The sequence below is a fragment of the Pseudomyrmex gracilis genome, unplaced genomic scaffold, assembly GCF_002006095.1.
Source record: "Pseudomyrmex gracilis isolate BER0280 unplaced genomic scaffold, ASM200609v1 scaffold_62, whole genome shotgun sequence".
NCBI classification, from domain to species: domain Eukaryota; kingdom Metazoa; phylum Arthropoda; class Insecta; order Hymenoptera; family Formicidae; genus Pseudomyrmex; species Pseudomyrmex gracilis.
The window spans coordinates 143,611-156,823 of NW_018020646.1; the positions used below are offsets into that span (position 1 = coordinate 143,611).

The window sequence follows — 13,213 nt, forward strand, 5'->3', positions numbered from 1 at the left end:
AACACCTTTAACAATCTCTGTTTTAAATTTTTTATTGGCAGCAGTTAGATTAATAAGATGTGAAAAGATATAAAATGAGCAACAGCATCAATTTTTTTCTTTTCAAGTAAACAATTTAACTGAACTTGTAAATTTATAAAATGTTATGTAATATTTCACACACATGTGCGAGATGATAAATACGCATACATATGTTCTTGGCAAAATTCGAACGCTCAAATACTATGTACATGTTTATTCTTCATTTGTTTGTTTTATATATATATATATATATGTATGTATATATATATATATATATATATATATGTACAATTTTATTAATTCAGAAAACGTTGTGTTTATTACTGTACAAACTTGCATTTCTGCATTTATTATACATCTGTAGTGACACTTTACTGTATTACATCATATACACATGTTTTTTATATTATATTGTGTGTATAAAACTATCAAACAAACTTACATATTTTCTAAAAGCAACAAGTTGTGGTAAAGTAATAACTTATACACATGTAAGTAATCAAACATATTTTACGTTGGCTTGATTATTTTCAGGATGGACTTGGAGTATTCCCATGCTTCACTGTAAAACACGTAATCTTACTTTAAAGATGCGTTCGCATAAACCGCAATTTTTCGGTTTATAATACAAAATTCGGCCGTTCCGTGAAAAATAAATGTTTTTGTCTTAGAATCGAGTGTTCTGTTAATTTGTAATTAAAAACGGACACTCACTTGTGCGCAGGATTTGCTTGATCCAACTGTTTGCTTAGTTGCTGAATAAGGGCGCCGAACATTTTGAGGTGTTCTATAGTTTCACCTTGTAACCACGCTCTTGGTAGTGTGCTCACGATCTGATACAAAGTGACGAACATGTAATTTTTCAACGCAACAATATTTTATCTTTAGCAAAGTATACAAAAAACATTTGTATATAATCACCATGTTTGCTTTGAATAAAGCGTCGGTTGGACAAGAAACTCGCAATCCCGCCAATAAATAACGATTCAAAAGCGAACCCAACGCCAAGTTTTTCAACTGCATGTCTCCGAGAAGGCCTTGCCAACTTAATAAATTGCGAAGCAACTTAACAGCCATGGCGAACTGTCTTTGAAAGAAAGAATGCTTTGTATCCCAAAACCTGCAAAAACATAAAACGATCAATTCAGGTTGAAAATAGCAAAGAGACAGTAAACACTGAATAATATAATAACAATAATGATAAAAAAATAATAATAATTTGATAATACATTAGTAATTTTCTATCAACTAGTGATCTTCTATCAACTAACTGTTTTGGAAAAATGGGTATAAAGACATCATTCTCAACGGCAGCTTTGATCTTGTCTAAAATAGCATTAAACAACTTCTCTAACTGTTTGCTCGTGTCATTTAAATTCGGATATTCCTTGATCAGTCGACTTATAGTCCCTACAAGTCGTAACGTTTGGGACGTTGACATCGGATCCCACACTTTTTCGATAATAGCTGAAAATTAAATATTGAAGTGTTAAACACACTGCGTTGTCGAGAGAGAAAGAGAGAGAGAGAGAGAGAGTACAATTTTTATATATAAATAAAGCTAGGAAGAATAAATTAATTATTTTTTCTGAACAGAAGCTGAATTAAATTTTACGACAGGCTCAAAATGATCTTAAAAAGCCTGTGAGGCACAATCACATATTTACATGTCAATTTGGGAATGACAATTTTTTCAATCGTTAATGGTATTAATTTGATGTCCGGATCTCGTCTAAGTGATTCCTCTGTTTCTTTGCTATCCAGAGCATACAAAAGCAACGTGTTGTACCACTTTGTCCTTTCGATATCGGCGCTTTCCTACAAATATCCCCGTATTAATGTTAATAATTTTTCATTAATTGTACACGTCTTATCTTCTGTTGCAAAGAAGAAATGAGTAAGATACCATAATCGGGTTCCACGTGAGTAATTGTAATCTGATAATTGGTGAAAGTATTTTCGGCAAACACAACGACACGTAAGCTTCCGTGTACGCGTCTATGTCGGTTTCTCTCCACGATTCGAACTTCGAAAGAATACCACGTACTGTACAATACTCCTCTACGACGTCGGAAAATACATTCTTCGAGTCATTGTCAATTTCATCTGTAATAAAATGAAGAGAAATAAAACACGGTTCGTTTATTCACAAAAATATACTGAGATATAAGAAATTCGAACAAATATATACAGAATATGTATAAAAGTAAAAAACAAATATATATAAAATCAAAATAAAATCGACCGCGCTACCTTTAGTTTGCTGAAACACAAGATTCTGTTGCACGGTGACCTCATCGTCACTGGACATTCCGTCGATGTGCTTCGCCATGTTCGAAGCCAATTCTCTCGCTCTTCTGCGACGAGCTCTTCTACCTTCTCTTCCCGTAGCTCGTTTTACGTGAGCATCCATTTCCGGTCCTTTTCTCGCCGAATAGCCTCCTGTAAAACAAAGGTGATTGTTTAAAATTTGTGCGAAATCTACTTCTGTGTCAAGTTGATGTCCGCATTTGGTAAGTTCTGTCGATGTTCATGGTTTTCTCACAAATTGCTGTTTTTTTAATTCAAATACCAAGTGAAATTAAAGTACAATATACTAACTTGGTCCAGCCGTTATTTCTTCCGCTTGATCCCTTGTGTCCTGCCGTCTTCGTTCCATCAATTCGGTCGTGCGTTCGCCGTACAGATCTAACCAGCGCTTCTCCAATTCGATAACCAGGGGAAGCTAACAAAAAGGAAAAACAAAACTATGCCTTTAACTCACCGAACAGATTGCAGTGCACGAAATTGATGCCTAACTTATTGATTCCGAGATTTTAATACGTAAACGCCATGTATATATTTGTGTACGTGTGCGTACGAATGCACTCGCGTGCGAGTGTCGAAACACATTAAATTCATTAGATTCACACAAGATCAGACCATATAAAAAACTAAAGAGTATTATTAACGCGTAACATTTTTTGTTGTTCCAATGACATTTGATTCTTTACGGCGTATATGAATCTGATTTAATTTCTCAGAGTTCAAAACTAATATTTTTTATTTTTTAACATTCATTAATTTCTTCCGTAATCGTGAAAATTTAATAGTGAAAACTGACACACACAATGTGTTTTATACGACAAAAAACCATTGACTTACTTACCATGTATTAATTTACATTAAAATTATATGTACTCATTTTTGTGAGATATGTGTAAGAAGTAACACACATACGTAATACAGAGAAGATAATGACCCCCGACAATGGAAATATGTGTGCATGTGTTATGTACACGCATTTTTTTTTTTTTTTTTTTTTTTTACAAGCGTTTGATTTATTAATTAACACACTACTTTGAGTCCGCGTTAATTTCTTTGATCTCATTGATATCGTCAATATTGCGGAAACAAAATTTAAAAAAAAATTTGTTTCTCTCTTACACCGTTAAGTGCACTTTTTACGCTTGTAAAACAAAGTGCGCGCAATTTATACCAATCGAAAATACAATTCGATTAGTATATGCCAAATTAATTCGGCCAATGCTCTGAAAATTTTCTAGTACTTTCGAGGCGAGAAATATATATACTGAGATGGTAAAACTTCAGAATAAGAATTAATCAAAGACTGGAGAATTTCTGCCAACCGCGTACGGTAAATCCCAGTGCACATAAATCAAACGTGACAGCGTGTCAACCCACCTTCTCATCAAGACACTCTACCAAGTCAGTGACATACCCACGCAACTCTTGGTAATAACTGAAGCGCTGCGCGTAATGCGGCGTGCGAACTTCGCCCTCGATCAATTCTTTCCTGATTTGCTCCAATTCCCGCTCTATGTTTTCCTGGTCCTGAAGATATTTCCTGTGCACCTCTTTCAAACTGCCCAACCTTTAAACAACAGTGTGCGATTGTACAAAATTGGCTCACGCAAGCGTTTCTTTATATGTGTAAAGTTCGCGATAAAGAGAGCGATACAAGACTTCGTGCGCATTCGTTTCACAACTTCTTCCGGTGTAACAGGTTCGATTTTTGTTGGATCTATTGGTTGAATGGACGGTGGCGGCGGTGGTGCAGGCATTAACACCATTTCCAACGGTACCCCAGGACCGATCATTTGATTAACATTCATGCCTATCGCGTACTGTTGTTGTAACATCGAATCCTGTTGCGCCGCTGCAATCTGCGTAGAAAAAAAAAAATCAAATTATAATAAAATTATTGCGCATTATAGCATTGTGAAAATATCAGCAAATCGTTATTGAACTATACCCTTACCTGAGCACCGGTTACACCCTTGCGTATTTGTTGAGCTTCCCATTCTTCCTCCTCGTTTTCGTGCTCGCTTTCATTATCTGAAACTAAAACAAAAACTTACTTTAGACATTACTGTCTCATCACAAGTATCTTTTAAAGCTCTCAAACAAGTAAAAAAACAAAAAAAAAATATTACATTTTAAGTCAGCTATCTTATACAAAGACTTGCATTTTATCGTAGCTTGAGATGCAAGAAACGCTTCCCTCCTTTTTTCCTTATCACGTGCTTCCGTATTGACGGTCATATCAAGTCGATCTTGCGAATCCTCATCGTCACTACGATCGTGATCTTCCTCTCGTATCAATCTTGACTTACCCTTGTCATCGCTTTATAAAGAAAAATAAAATTTCCTTTTCGTTAACAAGTAAACCACATATAATACAGATAACCATAATAAATAACAAGACAAAATTGCTACCTTTGTTCTTCAAGAGGAATGTAATCAGTTCCTAATTCTCTCGCTTTCTGCCTACGTTTTCTCGCTGCGTGAATCATAGCAGCATCAGGTATACATCCACCTAAGTGACATTAACGCTTAATACATGTATCAAACCATTATCAATAATACAGACTGAAGTATAAACATAGCCCGATAAAAGCGTTTTGAATAATTTGTTCTTCTGTGCGCATCACATAATGTGCAACACACAATTTGCATACAAAGTTAAAACAACAATCATACATACTTTCAAGAAGTATCTTTACAGTCTCGGCTTTATCTGTAGTTGAGCGAAACTTGTGACTGCAAACTTCCTCTTCTTCTTCACCCGATGTATATTCATCTTTCCCAGCTGCTAATGCAGCTCGACCATTCAAAATCAGGGGTCCTGTGTTTTTTATTTTAACCTAGCAATGAAGATTACGCATTATTTAACAAAGATAATTAAAAGGAAAAGTAAAATTAATACAAATTTTGTAATGTACATTACAAGTTATAGGAATTTCATTGTTACAAAAAAGAAATGTGTTTTGTAAAAGTACAAAATAGTAAAAATGCGTCTGCTCGCAGTACTTCCATAGTTGTTCCAAATCTTGAGATGTTACTCTTAGTAAATATTTCAGAGTATTAGATATATATATATATGTGTGTATATATTTTTAATTAATTTATATATAGATACGTTTATATATGTTGTCTCTTATAACACATATACATGTATATATATATAATATAAACAAGCTTTTTATATATATATGTAATATGTAATTAAAGAATAAAATTACTTAAATCGAAGAAAAATTGCTAATAATAATAAAACATCATAGAGATAGCTTACTACTAGATCATCTGTCTTTATTTCTAAATCTTTTTCCTGCTTAATGGATTTATTCGCTTGCTCAGTGTCCACTTGCATTTTCTCTTCACCTTTCTTTTTTCTCCTTTCGTGATCTAGCTGTTTCATCAGTTTTTTGCTCCTCGACGATTTCTTCACTATAAAAACTTCTCCGTCATCCCCTGCACACATATGTACAATTTTAATTCAGTTTTAAATATTTGAGTCAAGTAAGTTTTGTTGCCCAAGAGTTTTAACATTTTAAGCTATACATATATATATAACTAAATTCTCATTCAACAAAACAATATTGTCATTAAATTATCTCTTGCATATACATTACACTATTTTTTCTGTTCTAATTCTAAATAGAATAAACATTACTGTTGAAGTAGAAATAAAATAGATCATTCAAATATACACAAGTATAGTAATTGTACACATCACGCAAGCATTATGTGTATGTGTGTGTGTATACACCTTGTTCCAGCTCCTCTCCGAAACTGAGGAGCGTCTGCTTTGGCTTTTCCTTCTTCTTTGTCTTAATTTTGACAGGCTGCGCCTCTTCAACTTCCATTCTGTTCTCATTATCTTCATCCTCATCCTCGAAAGGACGTCGACGTATATTTCGCTTCGGTTTGTTGAACAATGACATCGTGTCGAATAACGTCAAACTCTTTTATTATAACGTACGATAGGATCGTCTACTGTCCACTTATGTATCTGCGTTAAAAACATACGATAAAATGCGGAGTATATCGCATTTCCGGGTCAAACACTAAAGAGCCAGATTACAAATTCACGTCTCGCAATAATATCCTGTCGTACATTTACTTAGAAATCTACGCGTAACATCCAAAATCCGAAAAATCAGCCGAACGTGATGCAAACATACGCGGCAGTCGATTGGAGGGTTAAATCCACAGTGTAAGATCCCCAAAAACCCAACGTTAGCTTAACCGATACCACACGCAGCTGCTTTCAACTACTCTGTCAAACCTTAGGTCTATTCTTTTTTTTCTCGATTACACTAAGTGCAATGGGAACAGAAGACTTGCCTGTATTTACATTGCGGATTGTGATCTCGGCTGCAATTGCAGATTGACCAATCAGATCGAGGCAGCTCACTTAAGCCCATTGGTCAATCTGCAATCGTCAAACCAGAGAGCGACCAAACCCATAAGAGAATGTATAATCACTTTTCTGTCCCGTAAACTAGCGCATGTCCACATGGGTGGTGCACATTGAAAACTACGTACCAAAGTCAACGAGCGCCTTGTCAATACGTATGCAACGTCCAAACATGGAAATGGTTCTATTCCGTGCTACGTGCAGTTAACATAGTTATATTCCGTGTTATGTGCACGTGCGTCAGTAAATAAATAATTACAGCTGAATTATTTAATGCAATGTGATGATTCTACATATATCAGTTTTTTAAATTAAATTACACAACACACGTCCCATGAATTTTATGTATATTGTAAAATGCTACAAATAGAGTATATTTACTGATATAGTCATGACTTATTCATTGCAAAAATGCAATAGCTAAAAAAATTAAACTTCCTTTTATTTTAAGAACTTAAAATAAATGACCTCAATTACTTAAACAAGTGTATGTCGATATCTTCAATAATATAAATTATTAAATACATGTACAATTTCTCGCGTGCACGTATGATAAATGTATTTTCAAAAATTATTTTAATGAATAAATTTTTATGATGAAAAATTCAAATTAATCTTATAACAAAATGTAGATCTTACAGTTTTCATCTAAATCCGATTTAGTTTTTAAAAACTGCGAAATTATCGCGATATAAATTTTTATATACACACACACGCATACACACGCAAAGGCACGTACAATAACCATAAAATAAAATTCGAGAATCAGTGATCGCGATTCCATCTCCAGATTGTAGCGTCGTCGCAAACGCACAGCAACACAGACCCGTCTCGACTCAGACTTGTCTGACGAATCGGTGCGGTGCAACGGGGATGTTGTAGGGCCCAACAGCGCGCCTGTCCGGGTTCGTCCACGTCCAAGTCCCAGACGTAAGTTCGACCGACTTGATTCCCCAGAGCAATTGTGCGCTGCCAAAAGTCCATGGAGAAACGTATAAACCAAATATCGCACTCCTTAAATTCGAAGCGATGCATAACCGTTGCGCTTGTCTCTCCGTTACGCAATTGCGAGTCTTCGAGCCTGCCAGGTTTCCAACATACGATGCAATTCTCGCAAGACTTGCTCAGAATGAAATCGCCGAACCATCTGACGCAATCGACGTAATTCCGATGTACATCTCGAGTAGTGAAGTCTGGAAAGTGTTGAAGTATCGAGTCGAAGGGTCTGCCGTTACGGCTGGGATTGCAATGATACGATTGCTTGATCGCTTCCTGCATGTCCGGTTTTTCCAGCGACCACAATTTGAGAGCGTGATCCATTCCGCAGGATATGATCCTTTGGCCTCTGATGTCAAAGTCGGCGCTTAGAACCTCATCCCGATGACCCTCAACGCCTCCAAAGATCGCGATGCACACGTCCGTTTTGATGTTCCATAGTCTTAGAGCGTGATCCTTGGACGCGGACAACATGATATTCGGATCCTTTGGATGTATCTTTAGCTCATTTATCGCGTGTCCATGACCGATGTAGTGCTTTATACAAGTCATCGTCGACGGACTGATGACACGGATAACTCCCCGTGAACCAGCCACAGCCAGCAACGGCTTCCCGGAATCGTCATACGTCCACGCGCACGTGTAAAAGTTCTCTTCCGGGTCGGGATCGGCGTAGCACTGTTGCAGCCGTATATTTCCGCTTTGCGGACACTCGTAGATGCTCACGCGGTTGCTGCCCACTGAAGCAAAAATCAGCGGCTCGCCCTCTTTCAAGTGATAATTAAACTGAACGCCGAACAACGGCTGCCCGTGATCCTCCTTGACGCTGCAGCAATACTTGTACAACGGTTTGTCCGTGGACGGTTTATACTTGGTCGTTTTGCTCCTTCGACGTCCCTTTCGTCTGTATCGAGCACTGCGTGTAGGCGTATCGCTGCGATGAGTACCTGCTGTCGAATTGCTTCCGATGCTACACTCTGTCACGTCACTGTCATTTTCGCTGTCTTCCTGGCTTGAGGCATACGCCTGAGTCTTATTACTCGACTTTCTCATTTTAATACGTCAGTCTTAGCAGCCTAAAAGAAACATTTGTAAACATTTAAATAAGCAAACTTAAAATAAATATTTTTACACAACCAATATGTATTCAATATATTGCTTAACATTCAAGTTTCCATTATTCTAAATTGTTCTTCGCTTCAACTTGAAAACAATTAAAATAATTAAAATGTATGTACCTATATAATAATTAAAAAATTGATTAAATCAATCTTTGTAATGAAAGTGTTGAACAAAGTGATCGAATCACTTTGATTATATTGTCTCAATTGTTGCTACAGTTCCAATGACTGGTATACCATTATTTAATCCCAATACTGCCTCTGCAATACAAAAAATTCTTTCTGCCAAGTTAACGTAAGACTTTGGATTCTGCAAGATAAACATTTCAAGATATAATCTTTATCTGTAATGTATATAATTTTTTTAAGATAAACTATGATAAACTTTGACTCACAGAAACATTGGCAGAAAGAAAACGAATTTTATACTTGTGGCAAAGACTCTTCGATTTGTGGATCAGTCCCATAATATTGGACACTCCGACACAGTTTACCAGGCAGGTTGCTCCAGACAATATGTAATATTCATCTACCTTGGCTATATTAGTTTCTACCTTAAATGTCACAATAAACAGTTTGTTACAAAAAAGATGAATGATAAATAGATAAATACAAATTTTGAGATCAAAAATTACTTAACAAACGATTGTTACAAGCTATTAAAGTAAAAAAAAAATCTCACTTCTGACAAGGTATACGCAGCTCTCAAATCAAAAGCAAAAATAATGAAGTCTACAGAGATGTCTATTCTTGCTCTCACAACATCTGCTATGGACTCGCACTGATGTACAGTTATATCCCATCCTCTTTCCTTTGCATTTTGATAGAGGCCTTCTGAGATTTTCTTACATGACTCGACTGGGCCTACTACCTAGAAGAAAACACATATGTACACACACACACAGAGAAAAAGTTAACAGTGTAACAAGATGTAAGTCAAATTCAAATAAATCTGCTGCAGCACGCCCGAAGAGGCATAACTCCAGTCTTTTTTCCAAAAATAAGGTCATCACAATCACAAAAAATATGCAAAAACTTACCAAGAAAGAAACTAAACAGTCTCTTCTCCGTAACGTGCCGTTTTTGAAGATTTCAGCCATGGCTGCATGTTTTCAGCGACGCCGAACGTTGCAACAAAAATCCCTCTCAAATACATAGTGCAATCAGGGAGTTCAAAATCACACAGACCGCATTTCGATGTTCACACTGCCAGTACTCCAAATCTACGGTTCACGTCACGTGTACTATAGATTTTTGATATTTAAAGTGATTATCGGAACGCAGTCATAAATATATGTTGAGTTGCGTTCCGAAATTGACAATATTGCCAAGCTATAATACATGTCATGTGAACTACCATAAATTTGGTACAATCATCGCTAAATTGACTAAATACAAAATAATCGATACCAATCGATACGAAATACACATGAGAGAGATCCTTCCATAAACCGCAAGCCGAAACCAAAATATCTCGATCTTCTGGTTTCTGATACAATTTAATATTTGTACACATTGTATAAAAAACCAAATAATAATAATACATTTGAAAGTGTGCGCAAGTGAAGATAACAATTAGAAAACAATGTTACGCGATGTGATAATACGTCTGATATTTAGTGCCCTCGGTATTGTTATTAGTATATCCGCGTTTTTCACCTTGTTCATTTTTTATAGAAACGATGATGTTGGATTTATTTCGGCAGTGTCAGGTTAGCATGTTTGCGTGACGATATTAAAAACATCTAATTTCAAAAAATTAAAACATTTTTACAAATTTTTTTTAATCATAAACTTGTTAAATTAAACATTTTTTATCGATTAACTCTATCCTATCTTGTCAAAAAAATTCCCAATTATTGTACTCTACAAAATTATATAAATGCTTGCGATCTCTTCTTATTACTTATCATTGGGTGAATATTAACTTATCCAATGTTTAGGAGCTTTAGCTGGAGTCTGTTTTCACTTGCATTGGGTGCGAGGCAAGGAAACCTTGGAGAGATGGCACACCAAAAGAACATTGGATAAATTGCATATTGTAGGCTTTTTAAGTGCCTTATGTGGCACCGCAGCGCTGATAGGATATACATTTTTGACATTTTATTATAAAATACGTAAGCATATACATTAGTGAAATGAGAACATCCTCTGACAGCTTTTGATGAGTTTAACAACATATATTGGTCATTGAAGTGAACTTTTTTCTAGATATTCTTATATATAATAATTGGTTCTAACACAATTTATTTCTCATTGTAGCAATTCAACCGATTTCCGAAAGTACAACCATATCGGCAGTGTGGTCTCTAATATGTGCAAAATGGGGAATTACATTGATGTATTATACAAATAAGTATGCATTATTGGTTGAGGATGAAACAGGTTCCATACTCACAGACACTTCGTGAAGTAATGATAGTAACAATATCATGAAAAACTTGTTTTTTTCTTACAATATATTTCTTTTGAAAATAAGTCACATAATCATAAATATCGAGTGATACCATAAACCTTATTCTCTTTTAAGATCTTTATTTGCTTTAAATAATCTTATTGTAACCCAATTTTTTATACAAACATGACGATATACAAATTTTTTATTTTTTTTTCTGTATTTTTATATAAATTTATATTTTTATATACATATATATTTATACACAAATTATGAAACAAATTTTATCTTATGATGGAGACAATTTATAAAGTGGATTGATAATTACGTACAATCCAATTAACGAGGTAATCATCCCTAATAAACCTACCGTACCTGGAGAACATCTTGTAACACCTAACGCGGTCAAAGGAATGAATAAATCACATCCATTTTTAAAAGTATCTATTACTACTTCTCTGTGATATTTCAGATAGAACATCCAATGTTTGAGCGCATTTTTATCGTATTTTAGAATCTTGACAATCTCATAAATGTCCCTTACTAAATTCAAAATGATGGTTATCAACCAATACTTGTTGCCTATCCTGTTCCATTTCTCCAAATTGATCCTCAAGACTCCCACTCTGCTCATCCAAATGAAGTGATCAACCAGCAAATAAAGGGCATTTGTTACTTTTGTCATAATTAATATTGCCCTTATTGAGGAGTTGGGATATTTCATCAGTTTTACAGCGGAATACAAACTGTCCACACATCTTCCAAAGCGAAGTACTAGAAAGAAATATATATATATGTACACATACGCACACAAATTTACATGACAGGGTTAAAGAAATACTTTTGTGAGAATTAAAGTAAAAATATACATTTTCGAAATGAACTAAAGGTAAATTCCAAACTCCTCAGAATTTCCGCAGAGTATCTTGTGCTGTGTACATTTTGTGCATGATACCAGTAAAAACGACTTCCGTATTGCAACAATCTGTAAACATTTTATATTCTAAGAAACAATATAGATATAAACATATCTACCAATCGTATGATATGAATTATAAAATTTCTTTAATTAACCTGTTGATACAACTTCAGAAAAGAAACGAAATTGGAAACTTGAGAAATATACGCATATAAACATATATACATATATAGACAGGTAGATAGATAAATTACTTAAGAAGCAATATATATATACCTTATTAATTTATCCCTCCCAACTGTCTGATCGTTCAACTTTACAACAATATCCATAATTTGTCTCTCTCAGAAGAATATCGTGTGTTACCTGAATTTAGAAATAAGTAAATAACATGAACATAAAAAATTAAATCGCGTACAACGTAAATGTAACACCTTTCGAGTTCAATGTCAATCAACTTTCGATGGTAAACAGCGACAAACGCCCGTTATCATCATCATTATCAACCGATCAAAGTTGGCGTGTGGACTTTGGAAGAGATTTGTACACAAATGTAATTTTTTTTCTTTGCATAAAACATTTAGACCAGCAACGGAGTTTTAACCTCAATCTCAAGCATCGAGTTTTGATTAAAAAAAGTGTTTGACGATATTGAGAGAATGTTTTTCTCTCTTTTACTATTATTATTATAAAAAACAAAAAATATTACATAATGTGTGGACACGCTGCTCGTATTGTCCAAATGTTTTGTTATCTAGTTTCTAATGTTCATTATTTTCTATATACACTCGTATATTGATCGATCGGACCGCTTTTTCTCGGACATGCGTACTAAAATCGGCATTGATCGGCAATACCGGCATCAATCGGTATAAAATGCGTACTGCGCAAAACAGAACCAATAATTCAAATGCAGGCAAAATAGCACAACACTCACCTGGATAAAATTGTCTGTGAACTTCGCACCTATACGTAACCACTAATTAATTAAACATAACTCTCTATTGCTAAACAGTTTTGTTGTTGTTAAAATATCGCGCAAAATCGATTTTGTA

The 13,213-nt window shown here is 35.0% G+C and overlaps 4 protein-coding genes across 7 annotated transcripts; 1 reads left to right on the plus strand and 3 right to left on the minus strand.

Moving 5' to 3' along the window:
• Positions 1–333: 333 nt before the first annotated feature.
• On the minus strand, positions 334–6,576 carry LOC109854293 (PAX3- and PAX7-binding protein 1). Of its 3 annotated transcripts, XM_020427215.1 has the most exons (17): positions 6,425–6,576; positions 6,077–6,319; positions 5,600–5,778; positions 5,009–5,168; positions 4,741–4,840; positions 4,458–4,648; positions 4,283–4,365; positions 3,988–4,187; positions 3,706–3,895; positions 2,623–2,746; positions 2,275–2,463; positions 1,928–2,127; positions 1,689–1,839; positions 1,293–1,488; positions 943–1,141; positions 736–854; positions 334–583 (listed from the first exon to the last, which is right to left on the minus strand). In XM_020427215.1, exons 2-17 carry the CDS (start codon positions 6,249–6,251, stop codon positions 532–534), a joined length of 2,508 nt encoding a protein of 835 aa, XP_020282804.1. In that variant the 5' UTR covers positions 6,252–6,319; positions 6,425–6,576; the 3' UTR covers positions 334–531. The 3 variants fall into 3 exon arrangements, with proteins under 3 accessions (XP_020282804.1, XP_020282805.1, XP_020282803.1); XM_020427216.1 differs by having other exon boundaries at positions 4,491–4,648; positions 6,077–6,576; XM_020427214.1 differs by having other exon boundaries at positions 6,077–6,576.
• Positions 6,577–7,057: 481 nt separating this feature from the next.
• LOC109854271 (polycomb protein EED-like) lies at positions 7,058–9,979 on the minus strand. Of its 2 annotated transcripts, none has more exons than XM_020427172.1 (5): positions 9,885–9,979; positions 9,527–9,711; positions 9,240–9,398; positions 8,962–9,154; positions 7,058–8,799 (listed from the first exon to the last, which is right to left on the minus strand). In XM_020427172.1, the coding sequence occupies exon 5, from the start codon at positions 8,774–8,776 to the stop codon at positions 7,493–7,495; it is 1,284 nt and encodes a 427-aa protein (XP_020282761.1). In that variant the 5' UTR covers positions 8,777–8,799; positions 8,962–9,154; positions 9,240–9,398; positions 9,527–9,711; positions 9,885–9,979; the 3' UTR covers positions 7,058–7,492. The 2 variants fall into 2 exon arrangements, with proteins under 2 accessions (XP_020282761.1, XP_020282760.1); XM_020427171.1 differs by having other exon boundaries at positions 9,527–9,715.
• A 221-nt stretch (positions 9,980–10,200) lies between these two features.
• Positions 10,201–11,429, plus strand: LOC109854268. Its single transcript, XM_020427166.1, has 3 exons — positions 10,201–10,556; positions 10,788–10,961; positions 11,107–11,429. The coding sequence occupies exons 1-3, from the start codon at positions 10,430–10,432 to the stop codon at positions 11,253–11,255; spliced, it is 450 nt and encodes a 149-aa protein (XP_020282755.1). The 5' UTR covers positions 10,201–10,429; the 3' UTR covers positions 11,256–11,429.
• Positions 11,430–11,456: 27 nt separating this feature from the next.
• On the minus strand, positions 11,457–13,151 carry LOC109854263 (peroxisomal membrane protein 11B). The gene is made up of 4 exons (XM_020427161.1): positions 12,593–13,151; positions 12,435–12,524; positions 12,109–12,224; positions 11,457–12,013 (listed from the first exon to the last, which is right to left on the minus strand). Exons 2-4 carry the CDS (start codon positions 12,488–12,490, stop codon positions 11,529–11,531), a joined length of 657 nt encoding a protein of 218 aa, XP_020282750.1. The 5' UTR covers positions 12,491–12,524; positions 12,593–13,151; the 3' UTR covers positions 11,457–11,528.
• Between the last annotated feature and the right edge of the window lie 62 nt (positions 13,152–13,213).

Bases quoted from the DNA above. Each gene is read 5' to 3' on its own strand.
- LOC109854271 (XM_020427172.1), bottom strand. From the start codon at position 8,776: ATGAGAAAGTCGAGTAATAAGACTCAGGCGTATGCCTCAAGCCAGGAA.
- LOC109854268 (XM_020427166.1), top strand. From the start codon at position 10,430: ATGTTACGCGATGTGATAATACGTCTGATATTTAGTGCCCTCGGTATT. The intron at 10,557-10,787 runs GTTAGCATGTTT...TCCAATGTTTAG, and splicing joins ATTTATTTCGGCAGTGTCAG to GAGCTTTAGCTGGAGTCTGT. The intron at 10,962-11,106 runs GTAAGCATATAC...TTCTCATTGTAG, and splicing joins GACATTTTATTATAAAATAC to CAATTCAACCGATTTCCGAA.
- LOC109854263 (XM_020427161.1), bottom strand. From the start codon at position 12,490: ATGGATATTGTTGTAAAGTTGAACGATCAGACAGTTGGGAGGGATAAA. The intron at 12,225-12,434 runs GTATATATATAT...AAATGTTTACAG, and splicing joins GGGAGGGATAAATTAATAAG to ATTGTTGCAATACGGAAGTC. The intron at 12,014-12,108 runs GTATATTTTTAC...ATTTCTTTCTAG, and splicing joins CTTTAGTTCATTTCGAAAAT to TACTTCGCTTTGGAAGATGT.
- LOC109854293 (XM_020427215.1), bottom strand. From the start codon at position 6,251: ATGTCATTGTTCAACAAACCGAAGCGAAATATACGTCGACGTCCTTTC. The intron at 5,169-5,599 runs GTAAGCTATCTC...CTTCATTGCTAG, and splicing joins TAAAGACAGATGATCTAGTA to GTTAAAATAAAAAACACAGG. The intron at 4,841-5,008 runs GTATGTATGATT...AATGTCACTTAG, and splicing joins TGTAAAGATACTTCTTGAAA to GTGGATGTATACCTGATGCT.